The sequence below is a fragment of the Asparagus officinalis genome, chromosome 3, assembly GCF_001876935.1.
Source record: "Asparagus officinalis chromosome 3, Aspof.V1, whole genome shotgun sequence".
NCBI lineage: Eukaryota > Viridiplantae > Streptophyta > Magnoliopsida > Asparagales > Asparagaceae > Asparagus > Asparagus officinalis.
In genome coordinates this window covers 22,556,242-22,581,937 of record NC_033796.1, presented here as the reverse complement: position 1 = coordinate 22,581,937, position 25,696 = coordinate 22,556,242, and the positions used below count along the sequence as shown (strand labels likewise).

General features: G+C 35.3%; 1 protein-coding gene across 1 annotated transcript in view; it reads left to right on the top strand.

The window, feature by feature from the left end:
* The window catches only part of LOC109834767 (rRNA biogenesis protein RRP5), a 29,842-nt gene extending 5,827 nt beyond the window's left edge, over positions 1-24,015 (top strand). Inside the window, exons 8-40 of the mRNA XM_020402787.1 lie at positions 5-26; positions 2,597-2,689; positions 2,876-2,989; positions 3,085-3,207; positions 3,302-3,487; positions 3,612-3,686; positions 3,886-4,022; positions 6,400-6,534; positions 7,484-7,629; positions 7,703-7,768; positions 8,176-8,282; positions 8,444-8,524; positions 8,612-8,686; positions 8,784-8,885; positions 8,997-9,165; positions 9,253-9,401; positions 9,751-9,834; positions 9,936-10,036; positions 11,204-11,357; positions 11,446-11,520; positions 11,629-11,779; positions 12,771-13,386; positions 17,590-17,650; positions 19,750-19,895; positions 19,968-20,151; positions 20,232-20,330; positions 20,549-20,928; positions 21,021-21,197; positions 22,409-22,505; positions 22,586-22,741; positions 22,816-23,046; positions 23,137-23,220; positions 23,478-24,015. Coding sequence (XP_020258376.1) covers positions 5-26; positions 2,597-2,689; positions 2,876-2,989; positions 3,085-3,207; positions 3,302-3,487; positions 3,612-3,686; positions 3,886-4,022; positions 6,400-6,534; positions 7,484-7,629; positions 7,703-7,768; positions 8,176-8,282; positions 8,444-8,524; positions 8,612-8,686; positions 8,784-8,885; positions 8,997-9,165; positions 9,253-9,401; positions 9,751-9,834; positions 9,936-10,036; positions 11,204-11,357; positions 11,446-11,520; positions 11,629-11,779; positions 12,771-13,386; positions 17,590-17,650; positions 19,750-19,895; positions 19,968-20,151; positions 20,232-20,330; positions 20,549-20,928; positions 21,021-21,197; positions 22,409-22,505; positions 22,586-22,741; positions 22,816-23,046; positions 23,137-23,220; positions 23,478-23,582 — 4,681 coding nt within the window. The 3' untranslated portion in view covers positions 23,583-24,015. The remainder of the gene's footprint in view (positions 1-4; positions 27-2,596; positions 2,690-2,875; positions 2,990-3,084; positions 3,208-3,301; positions 3,488-3,611; positions 3,687-3,885; positions 4,023-6,399; positions 6,535-7,483; positions 7,630-7,702; positions 7,769-8,175; positions 8,283-8,443; positions 8,525-8,611; positions 8,687-8,783; positions 8,886-8,996; positions 9,166-9,252; positions 9,402-9,750; positions 9,835-9,935; positions 10,037-11,203; positions 11,358-11,445; positions 11,521-11,628; positions 11,780-12,770; positions 13,387-17,589; positions 17,651-19,749; positions 19,896-19,967; positions 20,152-20,231; positions 20,331-20,548; positions 20,929-21,020; positions 21,198-22,408; positions 22,506-22,585; positions 22,742-22,815; positions 23,047-23,136; positions 23,221-23,477) is intronic.

The following is a 25,696-nucleotide window of genomic DNA, read 5'->3' as shown; positions in this document are numbered from 1 at the left end:
AAAGTGAATATGATCAGAACAAGAAGGTCTTCAAGATTAAATCTGGCCATTTATTAGATTTACTTTTCCTGTTTTCTTCTGAAATTTTAAGTCAATTGTTTTCTTTATTAAGTTTCTTAAAAAAATGTTTATGGTATGTTAAATTGGTTTATATGCTAAATCTTACTTGCTGTGTATTCTGAATTATGCCTTTGGTTTATGCATTTATAGTGTTGTAGTGCACTCTTAAATTGTCTTACTATGGTTTATATCAGTTGAATACTTATATCACTAGCGTGCTAAATGGGGAATCATAACTAGATTGCTCAATGCTTGGCTTTGATATTATTGTGTTTAATTATTCACTACAAAATTTCCATTAATTTAGTAGTCTTTTAGTTATTTATCTATTCTCGACATGTGAGACTTATATGTTTAATTTTAAAGCACATTCATAAATAAAAGTGCATAAGGGAGGCATCGAAAAACAGCTGCCTTATAGTATGCAGTCACATATTAGAGATACTTAGCGGGGTATGTCCTCTGTATCAGTGAGTGATTTTTCTCCCCAACCTACTCTACATAGTAGATCAAGTCTCTTGTGGTGTATTCTGGTTAATTGAATAGATATGGATCTAGGAACCAAAGTTGAAAATTAGTCAGCTGTTTGCGATCAAATATTTAGATGCTTAAGTTGATGTGTTGTAAATTGATCTATATTTCACATAGGAAATTAATTTATGATTTTCCATTGCTTCATTCAAGAAGTTGATCGACGGATAATATTGATCTGAACTAAGATTTACGAGAGGAGGTGTGTGTGGCTGTAGGCATCTTTTTCATTTTTAAGATTTTTAAGACTATTATTTAGTTTTTAAGAACCATACTGAAATAGATAAGGAGTACGATTTGCAGCTTGTGCAGTAGGTTGCAGTCATGTTGAATGGAAATGAATTGCTGGGAAGTAACTAAGTGCAGAGCTTAAACAGTCATTTCCATATCTAGCTGAAACCATGTTAGATCTTCACTTATTATTTGATATGAAGTGTGGGGAACATGACCTTTTTGTAATTTCATATTCTAAGGCAAACTGTTCTAAACTTCTTCATGTCCATCATTCGTTGTTGAAGCTCCAAATAAAGTGCTTTTGTTCAGTGATGTTTTTTTGAGTTCATCATTGACAGCTTAACTACAAATGGAAGCTGATGTCTTGAAGAATTAACTTTTCCCTTATCATGGTTGGCAATGACATTTATCCTCCAATTTGTCATACAACAGGATTGCACAAAAGAAAATTATGCAGCAATTGATCCTGTTGCAATTTTTAGTGATTCGGTCAAGAGGAAGAAACTTCTCACATCGTAGCTGCTCATGGTTATTTTAGCTGATTGATCTTCCAATATGTTAGTTTCAACAATTCTCATTTGAGACATTTTTTTGGCTGCTTGGCCTGTGGTAGGTATCTGCTGCGCTGCTCTAGTAGGCATTAGTACTATGGCTTTCAACCTAAATGGTTTCAATTTTAACGAATCTGTCATTGATAGTCGGTTGTGTTAATAATACTTAGACTGATATCATCAATTGTGCTAACCTTGGTCTTGTTGGTTGCCGCCAAAAATATGATCTTGTTGTCTTACTAGTTTATGACTGTCTTTTTTGTCTGACACGTCTATACAGTACGTAATTGGTTGGTGTCAATCTTCGCACTGGACAACATCCTGGGCACTTAGTGATCTGTCTTCAAAAACTACTATGGAAAAGTAGGATCTAGGTTTTAACATGCTTTAGAGTTTTAAAATGTCTACATGCATTTTATGTATTCAATATTGTTCCAAACGATTTGGGACATGATGCGACAAGCTGCTGGGGCGGCATTTTGGGAACATTTCATTTTTGAACTCAAACTTCATAACCCTTGGTTTGGTCCATTTGGCAAAGAATGCATAGTGCTTTGCACTTTATTAGGTCTATTTCTTCAGAACTACCAGTCAGCTGTGTGTCCTAGTGAGTAATGCGTATGTTTTCATTTCTTCAGGTGCAAAAGTTGATAACTTATATACATAATTCCATTTAAATAATAGCCATAATAATAGGTCATCTCATATCATGCTATATAATGTGCTGTGCGGATTTGCATAGAGGACACTGCAAATTTATAGACGCCTATTATGTGAAGGAAAAAAAGTTAAAATTTAAAAAAATGCCGAGGAGCAAAAAATTTAGGGGATATAAAGTGAGGAAATGTATAACTGAAGAGAGAAAGAAAGAAAAGAAGAAAAAATATTGCATTACCTCCACTGCTTTTATTTTCACCTGTTGCCCTTTGTTATAGCTGCTTAGAAACAAAGAAGCAAAAGGGATTGTGATTGAGAGTCCGCTACCATTAAGTAGAGATTCCAATCAACCTGCTCCAGTGATCCATCATCTAGGGGTCGGGTACTGCAATTGCAATCTCATGTTTTGTCCTTTTATGTATTGCATAATTATATGGCTTCTAAACTTCCATTCTTTCAGTTTGCAATGATTTATTTGTTTGAGATATGCTTATACATTTTTCATTAACTGTTTTATTCATTTTGTATATTGTGACAATCTTCTGTCCTCGTTTTTGGTTTAGGTGAATGCTCGAATTTTGTTTATAGATCCGTCATCTAGGGCTATTGGACTGACATTGAACTCTTACCATATTCAGAATAAGGTTCCTCCATCTGTAAGTAATTACAGATTTACTCTTCTTAAGAGAAAGTATTTACTAATTTTTATTTTGCTAATTGATCGTTTCACGCAAATATTTTGATAGTTCTATTGGCTTATTGCATGCAGCAAGATGTTTGTGTTTAAGGGAATAATATCTAAGCACTTTCTCTTCGTACTAATCTGTGTTTTTTCTTTCTAGCATGTCAAAACAGGAGATATTTATGATAATTCACGAATTTTAAGAGTTGATCGTGGAATTGGTCTCCTTCTTGAAATCCCTTCTTCTCCAAAGCCTACACCGGCATATGTCAATGTATGAGTCTTTAATGCCTTCGTTTTAGAGAGTTTAGTGGATTTTTTTGGATGTTGAATTCTATGATTTTATCATGCAATCAAACTATATGGCAGATATTTGATGTTGCTGACGAGGAAGGTCTGAAGCTTGAGAAGAAGTTTAGGGAAGGCAGTGAAGTTCGTGTTCGTGTTACTGGAATTAAGCATCTTGAAGGACTGGCAATGGGCACCTTAAAGGTATTTGTTACTTTCATAATTGTCATATCCAGGCAAGTGTTAGCATTAGCTTTTTGTTATATCTTTACATTTAACAAGCCTGAACTGCTTGCAGGGTAGTGCTTTTGAAGGTTCTGTTTTTACTCATTCAGATGTTAAGCCTGGAATGTTACTGAAAGCTAAGGTCATTGCTGTGGAGAATTTTGGTGCAATTGTACAATTTGCAAGTGGTATAAAGGCACTTTGTCCTCTTCCGCATATGTCAGAACTTGACATCATGAAACCTCCTAAGAAATTTAAGGTTTTCTTCATTCTTTTCAGATTTACGATAGTTATATTGTTCTGAAAAGGTTAATATTCTCAATTGCATTGAATAATTCTAGAAACATGCCCTAAAGTTCTTCTTTTCCTTATTTGATGTTCAGGTTGGAGCTGAGTTACCGTTCCGCGTGCTTGGTTGCAAATCAAAGCGAATTACTGTCACACATAAGAAAACTCTAGTATACTTCTGCCATTTAATCGTTTAGTTCTCTATGATTTTTGTTCAATTTTGTTGATAATTTTTAATATGGTCATCAAAGATTTCTACTGTATTACAAGTCATAATATGCTTCTGCATCTTGTTCTTACGTGAAATCTAAGCTGAACAAAGGGTTTTTAGTCTATTCTAAGTCCATATACAATCCTGCTTCTTCTTAGGTGAAATCGAAGCTGAACATTTTGGCTTCCTATGCTGATGCTACTGAAGGATTAATTACTCATGGATGGATTACGAAGATTGAAAAGCATGGGTGCTTTGTGAAATTTTACAATGGAGTACAGGGTTTTGCCCACAGGTTTGGCTCGTGTTTACTTTGGCATAATGCACTGGCTTTCTGATGATTTTCTGTCTTTATTATTTTAAAAACACTTACTGTTATATAACTTTGAAGCTCATTTATCCAGAACTTTTCCCCTGTTAAGAAAAGTACTTCTAAGTAATCAAGCATTGCTTATTAATCTAGACTAGATATTATCAACTAGTTATTTTCTGATCTTGAAATGGAGGTGTCTTTGCAAATATTACAAGCTTAAATATAATTCGCATTGCTGTATGCATGTTTGCTAATTCAGTACAAAAGTAAATATGCTGCCAGTCCAGAGGATGCGCTTCCATATTAAGGGGAAGAAGCATGTTACACATTTTGGGTTTTGGTCAAACTCATATTCTAGTTTTAAAGTCCATGTTAGGGGCAACAAGCATCTTTAATCCACCAACTGTTGTAGTAATAATGCTGCTTCCTTTTCTCTCAATGAGGATCCATCTTTCCCTTGGATGAGGTTTCAATGACATGCAGGGGATTCAATCCCCTTTAGCCCATGTCAATCCATGGTCTGTGCACCTTGATGAAGGGTTCCCCCAGTGTTTTAAATATCGGCCGACATGTCGGACATGTCGGCCGATATAGCGGATCGAGGTGTCGAGCGACACAAATCGGGGAAATACAAGTCGCATATCGTTTTTGGGCGATATATCGGTCATGTCGGCGAAAAATCGGATATATCGGCCGCTATTTCCTATTTGAAAAATCGGCCAAAATTTATGAAAATCGGTTCAGCGATATATCGTGGTTTTTAACTTTCCCTTTTTTCTTTTTACTCTTCTTTCTTTTCCTAAATTATCATCATAAGTTTCTTTTTGTATCTTGGAGCAAATTGTGGACAAAAAGTAATTAAATAATTCTTTTGGATTAAAAGTAAAATTAGCTCTAACTTGATTTTTTTAGTAATCCTCGGAATATGAAAGATTCAACTCCGGTAATAATCCTTGTTTAATTAATATGATGGGAATGCTTGCATAAATATTTTTTTATATCTTTACATTTTAGCTCTTTACATTTTAGCTCTAATCTTGTTTAATTTATATGAAAGATTCAATGTCTTAATTTTTAGTAATCCTTGTAATAATCCTTGTTTATCATTTAATAATCCCTGATTTCTCGTATATTGTTTACTTTTTTAGCTCTAATATTGTTTACATTTTAGCTCTTTACATTTCTCATATATTGTTTACTTTTTTATATGTCTAGTCTATAAAGTTTATAAAGTATGCTTATATTGAATTTAAGAATGCTTAGATTACATTTAGGACATGATATTGTACATATGCGCCCACCCGATATGGCAATCCGATATTTAGTCCATATCCCCCGATATATCCCCGATTTCCGCTATCCGACATGGATTTCAGCCGTCCGACATGAACCCGACATCCGATATTTAAAACCTTGGGTTCCCCTGATCTTTTCATGTGTCATTATTGTCTATATTCACTTATTGGCATCTGAAGCATTTCTGGTGTCTCCATGGCAATTAAGTTGAAGATGACCCCATCCTGGTTCTCTTGCAGGGTTGAGATATTTGAAATGAACCCTTGTGGATGACTATCCCATTATCCATTCCCACAAGCAGGCAGCCCTATTGAGCTAATATTTACTAGACTTGAGTTTTTCAAAACTATGTTTATCACTTTTCTACCATTTGGCCCACATAATTCTTTTGTATAGACATTACAAAGGTGAAGATATGTACTGGAATGCTTACTTTCATGCTTAAAAAATTCAGCATTTCTTGCTTACCTACATGTGAGGTTTATCTGAGGAGGAATGTACTATTTTTTGCAAAGTTTCGTTAATACTGTTTTCAATCCTGTGAGTTCATAAGGGTTTTACCTACTACCACTTAACTATTTAACTTGTGTGCTCCAAGTTGATTTGATCCATTAATGAGAATCTCTTGTGCACATCCCCATTTTTTCTGGTTTGTATTATTGTTAATGTCTGCTATAAGTAAATCATATTGATGTGCCTTTGATTAGCCCCATCCTAGCCTAATAGCCTATACATGCTTATTTCGTTAGCTTTTAACTCCTCTCTATATTCTAAAGGATTAAATTTAGTTTAGCCACTTACTGTATACCGCCTTTAGACTGATCACATCGTTTTCTAATATTCTGGAATCCATAGATCTCATCTGCTAAGTGCAACTTTTTTTTGGAAGAAGAGAACCTTAGTGGAAAAGTGCAACATTTATTTAACTCTGGACAATTTGGACTATCAAAATATATTTATGGAGATCTTAAATTACTGCATAATTAGTTCCTCAGGATTTTATGTTAATTTATTTATTATTCACATTTCATTTTAAGATATTTATCCCCTTTTCTTGAACCAGATCGGAGCTTGCGTTGGATCCCGGAAGTGAGGCAGATGCTGTATATCATGTTGGACAAGTTGTCAAATGTAGGATAATCAGTTCAGTTGTTGCTTCCCATAATATCAACCTCAGTTTTGTGACATCTCCTAAAAGGTCTCTCTCTACCCCTCACATACGCACGCACACACACACCCACTCATGAGGCCATGGGTCAACTTTGATGTTTTTAGTTTCCTGATGAGTAAAGATAATTTCCACTTGTAATATTCATGGGGTTTCCTGGAAATAAGATATTGTGGGCTCTTCATTCCAAGTCTATTGTCTAGAATCATTTTAATGTTTATACTTTTTTAAGTTTTAAAGAGCATTTGATTCTTTATACGTATGATGGTAAGAGATTTGGTTGTTGCTTATTGACTGCTAAATTAGCTGATGATAAATATTAAGTTTGTTTGGCAATCAGAATTTATAGAAAGTATCAGAAGAGTTTGAGGATTGCTACAGTTAAATGGATGTATCGTTTGACATCTGGTGTTGCCTAATTTCTATGAGTCAACTATAATTGTCGACTATGAAGGAGTTGCCTAAAATTTCACTATATCTATATCATTCGTATGGATTGTGTTACAAATAAATGAGGTCATAAGATGAGATTCTTTATGCTGGATTTCCAGCTGGGCCATTAAAATAAGAACCAGTGCTATTCATTGTTCTTTAATTATAAGTTTGTAGATATATGCATCAGCTGTTTGTGTAGGAAAGAAGTTGTCACCCTTTTTTAATGACCAGAGATTAACATGTGTATGTTAAAATGCACTCAGTTGGTTGACAGTTTGCATGAAGTTATGCGCTGTCTCCCGATAATTTTCTCATCACACCATTTTATTGTCAGTGCTTGTATGAAGTAAAAGAATTAAAACCCACCAACATAACATGGTGAAGTGTCAGGATACCATATATGATAGATAGGCTTATCATGAAACATGCAAACTTAATTTATCATAATACATTATTAAGCCAATTCATGGATTTGATTTGACCATCTTCAGTGCACTGGTACATTTCAAAAGTTTTATGATATCTAACGCTCCTTTTTTGACAGGGTTTGTCAGGATGATGTAACCAAGATTGGCAGTGTTGTTTCTGGCATTGTCGAACGTCTCACTGCTTCAGGAGTTATTTTACATGTGGATAATGCTGTGTACATGAAGGGGATGATACCTGACGAGCATTTAACAGACCACCGAGGTACTTTACTTGTCAATAATCTTTGTTTGTATTACTTTTTACATCCATAATGAATGGAAAATGTGTTCCCTAGGGCAAGCCATGATGTTCAAATCTTTGTTAAGGCCTGGATACAAGTTTGATCAGCTTTTGGTGCTGGGTATGCTTTTATTTCCATCATGTTGATTATTTACTTTTCATATGATTCCTATTTTTATAGTGCAGATAATTGATTTCATATTATTTGAGATAAACTTGCAAGGGATTGCTGCTATTGTTTCTTATAATTTCTCTAATTACCATTTTCAAACTTTAGATTCCCTGGTGATCATGTTGCTCTATGATTTCCTGCTTCTGTTGTGCAACACTTAATTGAAAAAATGATGTCTAGATTCTTATTGGCGATGTCATACTCCTGTCATGTGTGTACTTCTGGTTTATGAGGAATCTCAGCTATGCATGTCTGTGCTTTAAGTTACTTGTTTAATATCTGATCTGAACATGTTTTACTTTTGTAGTACGAGCAATGTTATGCTTCTGCTGACTTTTATTAGACTTGTTTTGCAGATATTGAAGGTCAGAATTTAGTCCTTTCAGCCAAATACTCGCTTCTTTGTTCTTTGCAAGAGATTCCATCGGAGGTTTCGCAGATACGTCCATTATCTGTTCTCCATGTAAGACTCTCCCTCCCTACCTCCCTCCCTCTCACTTTGGTTATTATAACGAAATTTTGCTTCTATATCGGTTATTACAATGAAGACCTTTAATTGTTGATTTTATTAGAGAATCCTTAAAAATTGATTATAACGAGAAATCTTTAATGTTGATTTATTAGGGGTATATCTGCAATGTAATTGAGGCTGGTTGCTTTGTTCGATTTCTTGGGCGCTTGACAGGATTCTCTCCCAAATATAAAGTAGGTAGTCTTTTTTTTTAATTTACCTACAGATGTCTTTCCTTCACTTCCTTGTTTCCAGCTTAACTTTTAGTGCTTGCTTGAAAGGTTGCTGATGAAAAAATTGATAATCTTTTGGACGCTTTCTCTGTCGGTCAATCAGTTCGCAGTTATATCCTCAATGTGAGCTCAGCATATACTTGCTACTGCATGTTTCTTTTCCTTGATTACTCTTGTTCAATTCTTTGACAGTTTAGTAACTTCACTTCTTTCAATGTAGGTTAATAGTGAAACTGGCCGGATAAAACTATCCTTGAAGCAGTCCTTATGCTTTTCAACAGATGTTTCATTTATCCAGAGCTACTTTTTAATGGAAGAAAAGGTCCGGGTTAGATTTAACCTTTTCTCTTTGTATTCTCTCTGAAACTCCACTATTCTATATCAATATGTTTCTTGCTTTCTCGTAAAAACCGTTTTCCCCTTTGCTATGCAGATAGCAAAACTGCAATTTTCAGATGCCAAAATTTCTGATTTGAGATGGTTGGAAAGTTTCAATATTGGTGCTGTGGTTGAAGGGGAGGTGCAAGAGATGAAAGAATTTGGGTCTGTGCTCAGCTTCAAGGATCATCCTGATATTGTAGGCTTTATTGCAAATCAACATTGTAAGTATTCATGCCTCAAAAGTTCTTGAGAAGTTTGTTTTCTTTCTATTTTTCAAGAAGAAACTTAAGTCACTTTCTGTTCCGCAGTGGGTGGAAGTCAGTTGGAAAAGGGTTCTGTTGTTAAAGCTTTTGTTCTGGACATAGCCAAATCCGAAGGTCTTGTTGATTTATCTCTCAAGACAGAGTTAGTTGACCGTGCCAATATTGGGGCATCTAAGAATCTTTCCTCTAAAAAGGTTTGTCTCAATCTTGTCCATGAGTGTTTAAAAAGGGAACATGAAAGGGTAAAGACGCGCCCTATACTTTTTGTTCCCACTGTATAATTTATGACATGTCTAATTAATTTGGTTGTTTTCCTTGCGGGAAGGGTTATAATTTGATTAGTCTTATACTTCACCTTCTTTTACTGCATACCTAATCTTACGTGTATAATGCGGCCATGAATGCAATCATGTCTATTCATGTGGGGGAACTTGAGTTTTTCTTTCTCTGTAGATGCATTGAATACAGATGTTTTGTGGTCTTAATTGTGAAAATTATAGTTTGCTTGCTCAAACTGATCTATTTTTTATCATTATTTTTTAGAAGCGCAGAAGAGATAGGTCTACGGACTTGGAGTTGCAGCAGACAGTAAATACAATTGTGGAAATTGTGAAAGAGAATTACTTGGTAATAATTAAGAGTAATAATGGATTTAGCTCGGTTTGCACTGGTGCATTCCTTGGTTCCCTTGAAACTCATTTCAAATCCATTTGGACTTTTCAATGCAGGTGCTTTCAATTCCAGAGCATAATTATGCTATAGGATATGCTTCTCTGCTTGATTACAACACTCAAAAGCTTTCTCCAAGGCACTTCCACTATGGACAAAGGTGAAGTAGATAACTTGGTTTATTTTCTCCTATATTTGCAAAGTAGTTACAGATGCACTTTATGTGAGGTTATTTCAGTTTTTCTAGATCAGTATATGGGTAGTGTTTTTTTCCCTCATGATCTTTTTATTCAACATAGTTTTTTTGTCTAGATGCTTTTAATGTCCTAATCCTGCATAATGTATTTTTAAAAACAATATGCTCATATAAGTTTGTTCTGTAATTTTCACATGAATTAATTCATTCTTTGCCAATAATATTTTTATCCCCTGTTTTGAAATTCTAGAACATTAATTAGCTATATTTTCAATTGGTAAGGTGTCTGAATAACCTTTTGAATCGTTTAATTGTAATTACTATTTTCTCTTCTCATATTATGGTCGTTGGCAGCACTTCAGTTGTTTAATTGCGTGCTATCCACTTATGCTTTTCAGACTCTCAGACCCTATCATATTTGTGGATACCATGGAATTGTTGGCAATGAGGCCAAGGCACGATTCCCCTGATTCATTGCATGGCTGCTTGTATAATAATAGTTGTTTTCGGATAAATTGTAGATAGGCCTCCTTTACCATCACCAAATTGAATTTGCTACCCTTGTAGTTCTATTGTTGCAGATAGACCCCTTGAAAAGTTCTAATGTTGCTGATAGACCCCAAAAGTGAAAAACTATTGTTACAGATAGTCCACCTGAAAATTGACAAAAAAATTTCACTCAGGTATTCTATCTGCAGGAGCAGAACTACAGGGGTAGTAAGTTCAATTTAACAATAATACATAGGGTCTATCTGCAACTAACCTATTGTTTGAAAATGGGAGACATTTCTTGGGATGTAAAAGAAATCCTTTACTTTGTCCTAATTGTTTTTTGATGGCCATCACAACTCGTATATTCTTAACTAAGTTCTGAACACTTTAACGCAATCACCACAGACACTAAAAAAAAAGACCAAGTTGGATATCTTCTAAGTTATTTTTGTCCCATGGTTTTTATTCTGCTTTGTGTCTCCAGTTTATGAGGGCACGGTTTTGCTGCATAATTTGTATGTTATAGATTGACTCCATCTTATTTCCACCAGCTCTCGTACTTTATTGTTATTGCGTATTACATTGATGTGTGTTCTTGCACTTTGACTTATATTGCATTGTTTTTATTTCGTTTTACAGCGTCGTTGCCACTGTTGGGGAAGTTCCAAGCCCCGACTCACTTGGCAGGCTTCTGCTTCTACTTAAGTGTACTACTGAAGTTTTAAAGACTTCTAGTTCTAAAAGAACCAAGAAAGCACCAAACTATGTTGTGGGGTCACTTGTTGATGCAGAGGTGAAATTCATTTCTTTGATTATGTGATCGATGTAGAATACCTTGTAGTTGTAAAAACTGAATTTATTCATTGAATATTCTGGTCCAGGTTATTGACATAAAGCCTCTTGAACTTGTTGTGAAATTTGGTACCGGACTTCATGGAAGAGTTCATATTACTGAGGTGTCTGCTTTTTTTGGAATCGGTTGTGTATTAGTTTTCTATTTCTAGAATGTATTGTGCATTTCTTAGTTATTTGGTTTAGCTGAAATTATATTTTCTCTTGAGTAGGTTGCCGAAGATGGTCATTCTTTGGACAATATGTTAAGTAAATTTAGGATTGGGCAACTTGTAAATGCACGTATTGTTTCAAAGGCACAATCTGGAAAGAAGGGAAAAGGGTATGAATGGGAATTGTCTCTTAGACCCTCTGTTCTTTCAGGTATTAATTTCTTTGACCCAAGCCTTTTTTCAGATATCTTTACTATTAACTTAATTATAAACTTGAAACCACTACGTGAACTGTTTGACTCTCTTAGCAGCAGCCTTCAACTTTTCCCATCTGTAAAAGCATTTCCATCTAGTATTTTCTTTTAGTTATTTTCTTGATGTGCCCTTATGTTCATGTAACCCTAGCAAACTTGTCTGATTGCTTAGAAGGAGCCAATCTCTACAACCTGACCTTGTCAGGTCCCTTTATTCTGCAGTTGTGATTTTATTTGACTTTATTTCACTTTACTTCAATCAAGTGGTTCTACTAACCAGTGATGGCTGCTTGGGGTAGCTACTGTAGATCTTTTAACAACTATTTGAGCTTCATAACTGGCTGTTTTTCCATCTTTCCAAGGAAATCAACAGATCCTCTGGCGTGAGTGTTGTGGGCAATCTAATATATTATGTTCCCTGTAGCAGTTGCTAACTTAGGGCAGTCCCACATTGAGTGTCCTAATGTTTCAAGTTGCTTAATAATGCTTTAAGTTTTGTCCTTGGCTTGCACAAGACTTGAATTTAAGTTAACTCTGGATGAGACTAGAACCTGTAATTATTATCACATATAATGAGGTGAGTCCCTTAATAGCCATTTTGTACACAAGGTTAAATGTGTCATTTTCCTTGTGTATCAGTACATTCCCTGATTTCTTTAGTACTTGATGCACTTTTCCGCAATTTTCCCACCTTGTCATCACCGGAAAATTCTTTTGGTACATTATAAGTTGTGCTTGTTTAATTTGACGACTAACTTTTGTGGAATCATATGGTTTTCCAAGTTTTACATTTGTTTTGGTCATTTCTATTTCACTTTTAGTATAAAACCTTCTTAGCCTATTTGCTGGCTTCCGTTCTTTTGCTTTAAGGTCTTTTTGTATTTTACTTTCTATTCATCTGTGGATAATATTTAAGTGCTTAATGGGTTTTGATGGATTCCTATCCAGGGTCAGCACAAATGATTAGTGGAGAATTTAATTTCTCTGTTGGAAATATTGTTAGTGGATATGTATCGAAGGTTGACAATGAATGGGTGTGGTTAACGGTGTCACGGAATGTCAGGGCCCATATTTATATTCTTGATAGTTCTTCTGAGCCCAGTGAACTTCAGGAATTTGGAAAGCTCTATACTGTTGGACGGGCTGTGGAAGGCCGTATTATAGGTATGCATAAAGAGAAAAGGTTGTTGCGGTTATGCCCATCCATTTCTTCACTTGCTGATCGTGGAAGTTCAGCCAAAGAGATTGAAGAAAGTAATGTTTCTGATGCAACTGGTCTGGAGCATATTATGCAAGGGGATCTTATTGGGGGAAGAATTAAAAAAGTACTTCCTGGTGTTGGTGGGTTACTTGTGCAGATTGGACCTCATCGTCATGGTAGGGTTCATTATACTGAACTTTTAGATACTTGGGCATCTAATCCTCTGTCCAGATACGAGGAAGGGCAATTTGTTAAGTGCAAGGTCCTTGAAATAAGCCGTTCTTCAGATGGACTTCTTCATGTTGATTTGTCCTTGCGTACATCATTAATGGGCATCAACTCCACCATCGGGAGTGACAGCATGTGAGTTGCACTCCTTTTGGGTCCTGTTATTTTTTTTCTTTTGTTAACGATTATTTATGTTGATGCGCACGCGTAAGTTAGGGTACACAGTTTCAATAATTCTAAAAGGTAGGTTCATCATTTTTGCACCACACGTTCACCATTGGCTTATCATATTTTTTTTTGTTGCTATTCACCTTTCAAAAAATTTAATTACCCATACCCACAAAACAAATATAGGGTATGAAGTGTGTTTGATCTATTGTTCTAGATTTTTGGGATGTTTGTGTTTGCATGCAAAGGTTTATGCGCATGTGTATGCTTATTTGTGTGCTTGCATTTCTACATGCATACAGGTATGCATGCACATGTGTTGGTCTGCCCTGTGCATGCGTGCACGTGTGTGGGTGTGCATGTTTATATGTGTGTACATGCATGAAAATGGGTGTGCATGTGCATTGAGCATGCATGCATGTGTGAGCATGCACTTGTTTGCATGTCTACATTCATGCATGTGGCATGTGCATGCACGTGCTCACATGTGCATCCGTGTCCATGCATGAGCGTGGATGCTTGCATTTGTGTATGTGTGCGCATTTGTACCTTGTTATTGGTGTATACACCTGTTTGTATGTGCATATTCATTTATATGCATGTGCATGTGATGGTAATGGTTGTTTTGAAACCAATCTCAACCTATGGGTCTGTAGGAAATTAATGCTAGTTGATGCATGAGAAAAAATTTTCGTTACATGATCTGTCAATTTTTAACCATTTAAGGTGTGTGAGTCAAGATGAATGAGTGTGAATCATCCATAGATGACCCAACACACTGTTCCGGTGAACTTTAAGTTGGTTCCTAAAGAATCATTCTATTGGTTTTTTTCTTTTTTCTTCCCTCTTTTTTCCCCCTTTTTTTGTGGGTAGCAGTTCTCTTTATCCTGCACTAAAACCTTGCACTATTGCTACTGCATTATGTTCAGTTTTGTATTCCTTGTTTCTTACGGATTAGTGCAGCAACTATTAGATTATCTTATCTTCCAGTCATTTCCTACCGTCCTTATTGGTTACTTATCTGAACTCCCCTTATGATGTATATTCTGGTATGTTTTCTCCAATACTTCTGATAGCGATGTCTTTCTAGTCTCAATTAGGAATAAAGAGCTCAGCCAAATTTGACTCCTGAAGAATGTAAGAGATGATTGATGTTGAGTTGATATATCTTATTTTCAAATAATAAATCATATAAAATTCATAACAGAACTCATAAGACTGCTATGATTTACGATTTGAGTGTCTATCTGCTAACTATACCTGTTCGTTTATCCCTTCTGTCTTTTGTTTGTGTGTGATCGCACAAGTGAGGGATGGGAAAACACACATATGGAGAAGAATATTGAACCCTGACATATAGACATGGATATGACATAATAGAGGTATGGAGACATGAAAATAACTGAGTTATGGCAATAGACAAAAAGACTATATATCACAATCTTTAATTCCTTGCATTGATGGTAGTATTAATTTATTTTTCTGCATGCATGCTTGTGTTTTAATCTTATAATATCTCATCTTTCTGTTAAAGTCTATAACCTTATGTCTTAGCAAACATCCTAAAGAAATTAATGTGCCCTAAAAATTCTAAAGAGCTTAATATATCTTATTATTCATGTGTTGAAGTACATTTTGAACTGTTAATAAATTTGTTTACTGAGTACTATTTTGATATCTTTATAACTAAGACAATTTAGATAATTTTCAAAGAAAAATAATGAACATATATGCAATGTTATCTGTTAACTGTGCAAAAATGCATCTGTGAATTGTCAAAAGAGTGTTTGAAGAATATATTCTAGAAGTCTGCACATTTATGAAAGCTAATATTCCACCAGTTTCATGTAGATTGTATTTCATGTTAGCTATGTAGTGAACATAATACAGAATGATTGTAAAGTGCCTTTTCTAGGCGACATTAAGTGGAATTTTTTGTTGTCGTGTGTGTGTGTGTGTGCGCGTGTGTGTGTATATATATATATATATATTTTAGTGCTAAAAGAGAACAACAATAAAGATAAAATGAACAGTAAAATGTATAACCAACCCACGTTTCACACATAAGCCATGTTCTCCTTCAAAATCTCCGCTTCTTTCTTTTAACTGTACACTTTTTTGAAGATCCCACGATTCTCTCTCTACCTCTCTCAATATTTCTTTAGAAAAGTCTTCAGAAAAAACCTCTCTCCCCCTCATGGCCGCTGCTGACTCCGCCGACGCCCTCGCCTAAGCCCAACCTCCACCGATCCCGCACCCCTCTCTCTCTCGCACCCCACCACCAACCCCGCCCCTAACCCTAGCCTACAAATACAACCATAATTTCTCTCACTTCTCCTGCGGTTACAACGAGAGAAAAAGAGGAGGAGAGCAGTTGCAAGCACAACCCCAAGCCAAGTATGCAATCTTTCAATTGATCTATGTGGGTTGATTAGGGCAAAAAGTACAGATAAAGGTGAGAGCTTTACGGTCGAGTTTGAGGGATTTGAAGGGGATTGAGTTGCCCAGGATCGCTCGAACTTCTTCGAGCTTCTTTGCGTTGCCGGTGACGAACGTCACTGGGCGGAGTAACGAACCCATCATCGTGTTTGGCGGTGGCGTCGATGGCGGAGGATTGGTACTACTTGACATTAGGTTATCGATTTGATTGATTCACCCTAGGAAACCGATTTGATTGATTCACCCTAGGAAACCGAAGAGCGTGAATTTTTTGGCTGTCGATTTTACGGTAACTGGTGCAAACGATAAATTTCACATACTAACAATTATGGATTTTGCATTAAAAAAGGTTATTTTGCTATAACGCTCTCAAAGGTTTAATATCTGATAGTGTAGTCCCTCAAGAGTCAAACCATTGAAAATTCTAGCAGCTCCCTCAATTCTAAATCTTGCTACCTGATCGGATGGATTGATTTGAAACAACTCACAAGAAGTGGGGAACCTACTGACAATTTGAGTTAATTGTGGAACTAAGTTTGAGATAACCTATAAGAATTAGAGAATGACAATTTCAATGATTTGAGGGATTGATTTCAGAATTTAAACATTTAAGAGACTAAAATCAGAGAAACCCAACAATAATGTATCATAATCTATTCCTCTATAATAATGGAAGGACCTAAGTATCCCTATTCATACTACAATAAACACTACATTACTTTACTGTAGCATTTTCAAAGATGTATTACTGTAGCATAGCAGGGATACTGTAGCGTTATCAAAAAATCGTTAGTTTAAAATATATTAATGTAGCAGAGTTGAGAGATTGCAGCCTTTTAAAAAAATATCACCGTAGCATTTTTAAAAGTATTGTTGTGGCATTTAAATTAAAAACGGAATTACTGTAGCAATAAAAAAGGGAAGGCCGTATTTCGCACGGGGCACACACTAGTATATATATAGATAGATAGAGAGAGAAATGGATATATATAGAGAAAAACGAGTATGTTTGGTACTCAACACAAATTTTGTGCTTGGTAGTGAGGTGACATAATCCCTCCACTCATTCAAATGGGGGATCACATTCACATGGATTGAGGAGTGCATGGAGATATGCAACCATTTGAATGAGTGGAGGGGATTATGTCACCTCACTACCAAGCATAGCTTTTTGTGCTTGGTACCAAGCATACCCATTTTTCTCATATATATATATATATATATATATATATATATATATATATATATATATATATATATATATATATATATATATATATATATATATATATATATATATATATATATATATATATATTTTTTCTTTTATATATATATATATATATATATATATATATATATATAGAGAGAGAGAGAGAGAGAGAGAGAGAGAGAGAGATGGGTATGCTTGGTACCAAGCACAAATTTTGTGCTTGGTAGTGAGGTGGCCTATTCCCATCCACTCATTCCAATTCTCAACTGCTTCCCAACCCATGTGAATGTGGGCTCCGATTTTAATTAGTGGAGGGGAATATGCCACCTCACTACCAAGCATACCCAATTTTCTCATATATATACTTTCTATGGTGACTGTTAACTTTTTGAAAACATCTTTATGTTGTGCTTCAAATTTTTTTATTTCTGATGCACAAAGTTTAATTTCTAATTATGCTTTCACGATGAACTTTTGTTTTGGTTGCCATTTTTGAGGAACCTATATTTGCATCACAGGGATTCAATACTTGAACGGTTTGAAAACATTGAAGATCTACATCCAAACATGGAAGTCAAGGTACTTATTGTCTTTATTTTAATGTTGTTTTCTCGAGTATGCTCTTTAGAGCTGTATAATTTTATATATAAAGTATCATGCTTAATTTGTTAGGATAATTGAATGTTATCTTTTCTCAGAATGTATAATGCTTATCACCTTTTGAAGGCTATTTACATTTAAGTAGTATTTGATTTGCTGTGATGACTTTTGAGTTATCTTTCATTGGTAGGACTATAAAAATGTGAGAAAAGCACCCCCACAAATGTCTAGTCATTATTAGTTTGTCAATTTTACAATAAACCTCTATTGGTTGGTGCTAGAACCTACTTGTGGCATTGATTGAGAAAGGGCTATTTGCCATTTAATTGTGATGGGCAGTTTTAAGGAAAGCTAACACCCTTTTCAGGTTATGCAGTCTAGTTTCCCCATTTAGAATTTAGACTCAAAAGCCTATTCAAACAAGAAATTAGACTCAAAAGCCTATTCAAACGAGAAGTTGGCCTCAAAATTTTTGCAGACTATGAAGTGCCATAGATGAGCGAGGTAGTACTAACGTTTCATACTTTCATTCACTTCTCGTTTTTTGGCCTGAATAGGGTCTACTGTAAGACATATGAAACAGTACTATAAGGGATTCTATTCGTTAAATCTCAATTTGGTTTATATCTACTTTTTAGCTATTTGTCTTATATCTTAGAGAGAAAAAACCTTGATTAACTGATGTTTATTTAATATCTCATGATCTGTAAGTTTCTTTTGGAACATAGACAGTATTATGTCCCTCCGATAATGTATTCTTTCGTGTCCGATGAGTCTAACACAGTTTTCCTTAACATGGCTGTAAATGTGTATAGATTCTATTATATCTATAACTACTCTCCTAGTTATAGTTTGGCATTGCTGTCTTTGTCCTTTTCAAATCTCAAGGCTTTGAAACTCTTTTAAGGGATACTTTCAGTATTTTCGTGGTATAGGACTCTTGTGACTCAAACTGTCTGAGAAATTGCCTCTTAATGGAGCGGAATGGTGGGACGGAGTTACGCAGCTTATAGTGAAGAACCACATGATTAAGGCTTTTTGTTGCTGTTCTTGTTATATCATTGGACTTGGCATAACATGAGCGTGATGGTCAAATCAAATTTTAGTTTCTATTAGTAACACACTTGAGTAAGGTGAGATTGGTGAGTTAGGGTTATTTTCCCAAGTTTCGTTGATAACTGTGTAGGAGTCTCTGTTATGCTCATCATTTTGGTTGGCATTATTTTTTCACTTTGTCTTTATATGGTAGCTTCCCACAAGGGTTGGCATCACTTGAAGTGGACGTAGACGAGAATTTGGTGTTTGCAAAAGTGAGAATAGTCAGTATGTTAACCAGACAAACTGCCTTGTTTGATATTTTAGCCATCTGTTTAGAAACATGTATAGTTTTCTTAGGAACATATGAAAAGATTATTTAATGTAGTTACCAATCTATGATAGACTAGTATTAAGCCCGCGCGTTGCTACGGTTATTATTTACCGAGGTATATTTGTTAGCAAATTGATAATATGATTAAAAATAACTATTTATAAAAACTCCAGCGATAATTTTTATTATTATTTACAGAGTGAATTTTTGAACTAGTTAACAAAATAGTACACCAATTAGCAAGTTTTATCAATTTTCTATAATAGAGCCAGAAAAGATTTATATTTGTGAAATGCCTGGTAAAGGTTAAATTCATCAATTTGCAGGACAAAAAAGGAACACTGTTTTCAATGTTAAAAAATGTTACTTCAGCTTCCACAGATTCAAAAATTACACTGTACATGAACAGTGTCATTTTATGAGGAAACACGCTAAAAGCGGTCAGAATGGTCGAGGCTGAGAATTTTACTGTAGCACAAACCATATTTTATGTATTATACTGTAGCAAGGATGTATTCACTGTATTATTTACTGTAGCACAAACCATATTTTATGTATTATACTGTAGCAAGGATGTATTCACTGTATTATGAACAGTAGTTGCTTTTAAGTGAGAAGTAGTAGATAAGTGTAATCATTATTAATATTTGAATATAAATTTTTTGACATCGTTGTTCGTTCATTAAGCCATACCACCTCAAATGTGCAGGGTTATGTAAAGAATGTTACTACAAAAGGATGTTTCATTATGCTTTCTCGAAGGATTGATGCTCGAGTCCTCTTGTCAAACTTGTCTGATGATTACATTGATACCCCTGAGAAGGAGTTTCCTGTAGGATTACTCGTGCATGGCAGGTAATTATAGTTCATAAACCAGTTAAATACGAAACTCTTGCCTATATGTAAGTCAAAATCCCTTTTTGACAGGGTCTTATCAGTGGATTCTTCATCAAAGAGAGTCGATGTAACATTGAAGAAAGACACTGAAAGCCAAAGAGTAAAATCAGACACAAGCTCTTTTCTCAATGTGAAAGTCGGAGATGTGATTTCTGGCTTGATTAGGCGGACTGAACCATACGGTTTATTTATCAAAATTGATAATACCAGCATGGTAATTGATTTTTAATTTGCTTTCCAGTAATAACAAATTATGACGTCTGTAATTTTTTTCCTTGTGTTATCATGCACCAGGTTGGCCTTTGTCATATATCAGAAGTGTCCGATGAGCATCTTGATAAAATTGAAGGCAAATATCAGGCCGGGGAAAGGGTTGTAGCAAAGGTTCTAAAGGTTAGCTTGAATTTATGCGGCTTATACATCGTTCTCTTCAGATCTTTTTTGGACTTGACCTTTAATTTTGTTGCAATGTTTACTTGCTTGATTTGACTATGCAATAATCTGGGTAGATTATATCCTCCGGAAATTTCAGGAGTTCTATTATTTCCTGCAATATGGTTGTAGCATGCTCCTACCTCTAAGTTACATGTCATGTGCATACATCTTTTCAGGTTGATGAGGAAAGGCGCCGCATATCATTGGGAATGAAGAAATCTTACATTGGTGATACCAATCATGGACAAACTGTATCTGGCCATTCTGAAAATGACAAAACTGCTGATGATCCTGTAGTTATGTATGATTCTTTGCCTACAATGCAACAGAATGATGACTCTCCACTAATCCAAGAGATTTTTAATTGCGAAGATGACCCTGCAGTTCTTTCACAAGTTCAGACAAGGGCTTCAGTCCTTCCTCTCCAGGTCTCTCTTGATCAGTCGGACAGTTCTGACATGGAAGATGCAAGTGAAAAGCAGGATAGTATTGGACAGAACAACTTGGTTGTGAAGAGGAGTGATAGACGTGAAAGGAAGAAGGCAAAAGAGGAGAGGTACATATGCTTAATATCTTATGATTTTCCTGTTTAATTAAGCATAAAGTGTCACGGAACTAAAAAAAAGAACCACATAATTGTTGAAACAGAGAGCTTGAAATTACTGCTGCTGAAGAGAGAATCTTACAGAAGGATATACCACGTACAGAGGAAGATTTTGAGAAATTGGTGAGGAGCTCCCCTAATAGCAGTTTTGTCTGGGTGCAGTACATGGCCTTTATGGAGTCACTTGCAGATGTTGAGAAGGCACGCTCTATTGCTGAAAGGTATTATTTGTCCAATCAGTGTTAAAAAACTGTTTCTGGTTTCTGCATTATGATTAATCTTCAGAAGGAAGTGAAAAGGAAGTTAGGTAGATAAAAGTTGTGCTGTTTATTTTTAATTAATACACGTTGGACTGGACTGGTTTCTAAAAAAATTAATGGTTATCTTCCAAGTTAGATGAGCTATTGCAAATGATTTTAATTAGGCCTGCAGCTCCTTATTCTTCCATTAGTCATCCCTCTCCAGAACTGAATCGGATTCTGTAAATATGTTTCAAGGAAGTTTTTTAATATTATATATTAGCTCATATCTCAACCTAACTTGATCATAAGATAGGATTTGAGTGTTAGAAGATTTGCCCGTATATCCCTTAATAGTCCATTTTGTCAACTTGTAACTGGAGTCGATGATATGCATCCCCTAACTATTGGAATCGTCAGTTATCTTCTACAACAACCTTCACTTCTAGGTCACAATATATCCCTTAATTTTCATCTAGGCTCAAATTTGCACTCCATGTATCCCTCCCTTCATTTTGAAATAGAGCTATGGGTGATATGGATCAACTCTTTAGCTAAGTAATTAATTTACATGGACCATAGTTCTTTTTTTCTGCTCTTTAAGGAACCTGTAGAGAGGTTTGGTCGAAATTCTCCTTCTCTCCCCTATATAAATTTGTTTAGTATAGAGACAAGGTCCAACATGAACAATAAATTAACCTTTTCTCTCTGTGTTCTGGTTTTTTCCTCCAACGTTTCTATTCGGTATTTTTATTTATTTATTTATTTTGGGTTGGGTGGGTTGGGGGAGTGCACATATTCTATCAGAGACACCACACTGTGGTGAGACCTGAGCCATAGAGTGGGCAGTAAAATACCCAAACTGCCTCCCTACTTGTTATCTCAATGGCTCAGAACACCCCGCACGGTGCGGGGCATTCTGATAGAATGTGCACTCAGTTTTGGGGGAAGAGGTCTGCGTGTGGGTTTTTGTTTTGTTTTTTTGGGTGGGTTTTTTTTTGTGGGTACAAACGTGAATAAACTTCGAAAACATTTTGTTTTGAGTACCTGTTTGGGCTTTCTTTCAGTGAATACTTTTCTGCCTGACAATTTTATTTATTTTATTTATATGATAGCTTTTATTCACTATTTTCTGCATTTCTTAGCGAACTTGAATTTTGATATTCTGACATATCCTTTTTTATTCTCTGAAGGGCTTTGAGAACAATAAATTTCCGAGAAGAAAATGAAAAGCTTAATATTTGGACAGCTTATTTTAATTTAGAGAACCAATATGGAAATCCTCCCAAGGTATGTTGTCTGTTTGATGCTTTATTTGCCAAAGTAAACAATTGTAGCTTTATTAAACTTTATCCGCCCAAAAAATATAGGAGTCTGTTAGAAAAATCTTCCAAAGAGCGCTGCAATACTGTGATCCCAAAAAAGTCCATTTCGCTCTGCTTGGGATGTATGAAAGGACCGAACAGCATGACCTGGCAGAAGATCTTCTTGAAAGAATGGCAAAAAAATTCAAAACTTCATGCAAGGCAAGTGGCTATGTATTCAAATTGTTTTCTCTTTGGATGGTATGCAGGGGACTTACGCTCTTTTTGAATTGTAGATCTGGTTGCATCGTGTGCAAAACCTCTTGAAGCAAGGCAAAGAGGGAATTCAATCGATTGTAAACCGTGCTCTTCTAAGTCTTCCTCGCAAAAAACACATCAAATTTATCTCACAGACTGCAATTCTGGAGTTCAAATGTGGCTTACCTGATCGAGGTAGGTCAATGTTTGAAGGTGTGCTGCGGGAGTATCCTAAGAGAACAGATCTTTGGAGTATTTACCTTGATCAGGTAATTTATCCCGAACCCTTTTTATATGCAAATTTTAATGTCACATAGTTGAAAGGATTTTCATTCCCTTAAAATATGTGGTATATGCAGGAGATCCGACTAGGCGATCCAGATGTCATTCGAGCATTATTTGAGAGGGTAACCTGTTTAAGCCTTCCTCCGAGGAAAATTGAGGTACAAAATCTTGTTTCATTTTTTTAATACACAACAGTGTCGGAATCTGAAATGTCTTTATTTATAGACACTAGTAGACAAATGCGCTCATACCTGAAATTTGACTTTTCCTGTCATGACATGCTATACTGTATTTCTTATTTCTTTCTGTTTGAATGTCCTAGAAATACAACATTCCAACAGGCTCTGATGTTCTCATTAGTTTACTTGTTTTCATCATTTTCTTTTAATTAGTTTTCTGTTGAACTAATTTGCAGTTTTTATTCAAGAAGTATCTCAACTACGAAAAGTCACAAGGTGATGAAGAGAGGATTGAACATGTCAAGAGAAAAGCAATAGAATATGCTGAGAGCTTGAAATGAACGTCCAACTGGATTTGATGGATAAAGAATCAAATATTTGGCTTCATAGGGATGATAATCTGCAATCGCCACTCTCTTCGGATGGAAACATGATATGAGCTCTGCTGGAATAAATCATTGACTTCTTATCCAGATTATGATTGCCTAATGAGGCTTGTTGTAGATTATGAAGGTTTTAGGTGTCGGCGGAGTCACACAGTCGCGGCAAATTGTATAATTGGAATTCTACTCTTCTCTTTTGGGTTCAATAGGTTGACTATCCAGGGTAAAAATTTTGTGATACAACCCGTCCCTGGTGTAGTCCTTGGGGACATTTTTGGGTGTAGAACATACAAGAGTGATGTGTTTGATTTGCCTAGTTTGATGTTTCTGTATGTAAAATATTACCCATTCTTGGTGGAAAAATATAATTTTGAGTACAATATCTTTTGTATGCCTACAAATCATTTGTCGTTGCTTTGTCTATCATTTTTTAACTACCAAACATACAGGAAAAGAATTAAAGTCTATTTAAATAGTCGATGACATATTTTTCATGATCATGGTTTCATTTCAGTAATCATAAATATTGAAAATAGTTTTGACATTATTCAAAAAGTTAATAACAAGCAACAGTCTTGATACAATTTATTATTAATGCACATTGTTTGTAACAAAATTCCAAGTTAGAAAGCATAAGGGTGTAGTCTGTTTATAAATAGACGTGTATACAAATAATGAAGTACACAAGGACAAATTATAGATTCATCCTCGTCCTCCACACGGAACGTCGGAGATGAATATGCTTCTTAATCCTTGCAATTCATCTCATAATGGTGGTTATACATCGGTGTTGGAATTTTTTGGAATTTATCCATGACAGCTTCTCCTCAAAGAAGTATAGGTAAAAGTTTCATATGAGAACAAGAAAACGAATGTATCAGACAGAAATGACAGGAAAACTTGAATTTGTTGTTTATGTATGTATTACTATGAACCTAGGTCATTTGAAGTCTCCGTTTTCTCTCTCTTAAGATGAAGAGAGACAACCATGAAATTGATTAGTTATCTTCAAGATTGGCATTAAAGAACTCTTTTAAGTCTCTATCTAGTGTTGGTTGGTCTTAACCACAAAGGCGCACCCACACATGCATGCATGCGTGTAGAATATGATAAAGCTAAATATTGTTAAAAATTTTTACAGACATATGAGAATTAAGATTCACATATTAATTATTTAGTCTTCTCTCATCCTTTCATTTGGATGTATGGATATTTTTAACGGTATTTGTATCTTAAACTCATAGATTTATTACCTGCATACCTAAATTTTCTTAGCATTTAGGGTTCTCATCGTAGGTGAGGAATAGTTCAAGGTAAACAATTTCGTAGGCATACAAGTCTTTCTCTTATTGCTTACTTTCCCATACATTAAGTACTCAGGCTCAGGGTACATTTAAACAAGCTAAAAAGATAACCTTAAGATCAAGAAATGAAAGAAAAATTAAGTAAAAATATTCTAAGTTTGCCAACTTATTCGTTCGTAATATCACATAATAAGTCAAGACATTATGTTATTCTTTATCATAAACTGTGGGCTTTGAGTCGTAACATACTTATACAATCGGTGATTGAATCTTTCATTTGACATGTAATAAACAACAAAATGAGAATTAATCAAAATTTATCAAGACAAGAATTGACACACTATCAGATCGACGCAAGAGAAACGTAAGAACCGAATGGCACACTTAATGTAATTGACCAAATAAATCCGCCCAAAAAGCAAAACCCCCCCAAAAGAGATCGAATTTGCAGTCTTAACATATCAATGCCTATACAATCCAAATGACCGAAAAGAACGAAGTATTTCCTATCAAACCAATGCAAAAGAATGAATTCAAAATAAAATCGTGTGGATTTAGCAAATGACCAAGACGTTTCATACAGTATCAAAGCAAGTCCGGAACCCTCGAAGCTGAGAGAAACCTACTTGAAGTATACCAAGTTTTGAGGAAATTCCGAATATGATACTTACCAATTATACTTCTGGATTGTATTCAATTTAAACGCGACATATAGACGGATTCGGATCCTCTCCACTAAAAAAAAATAGTGGAGGGACCACTACATAG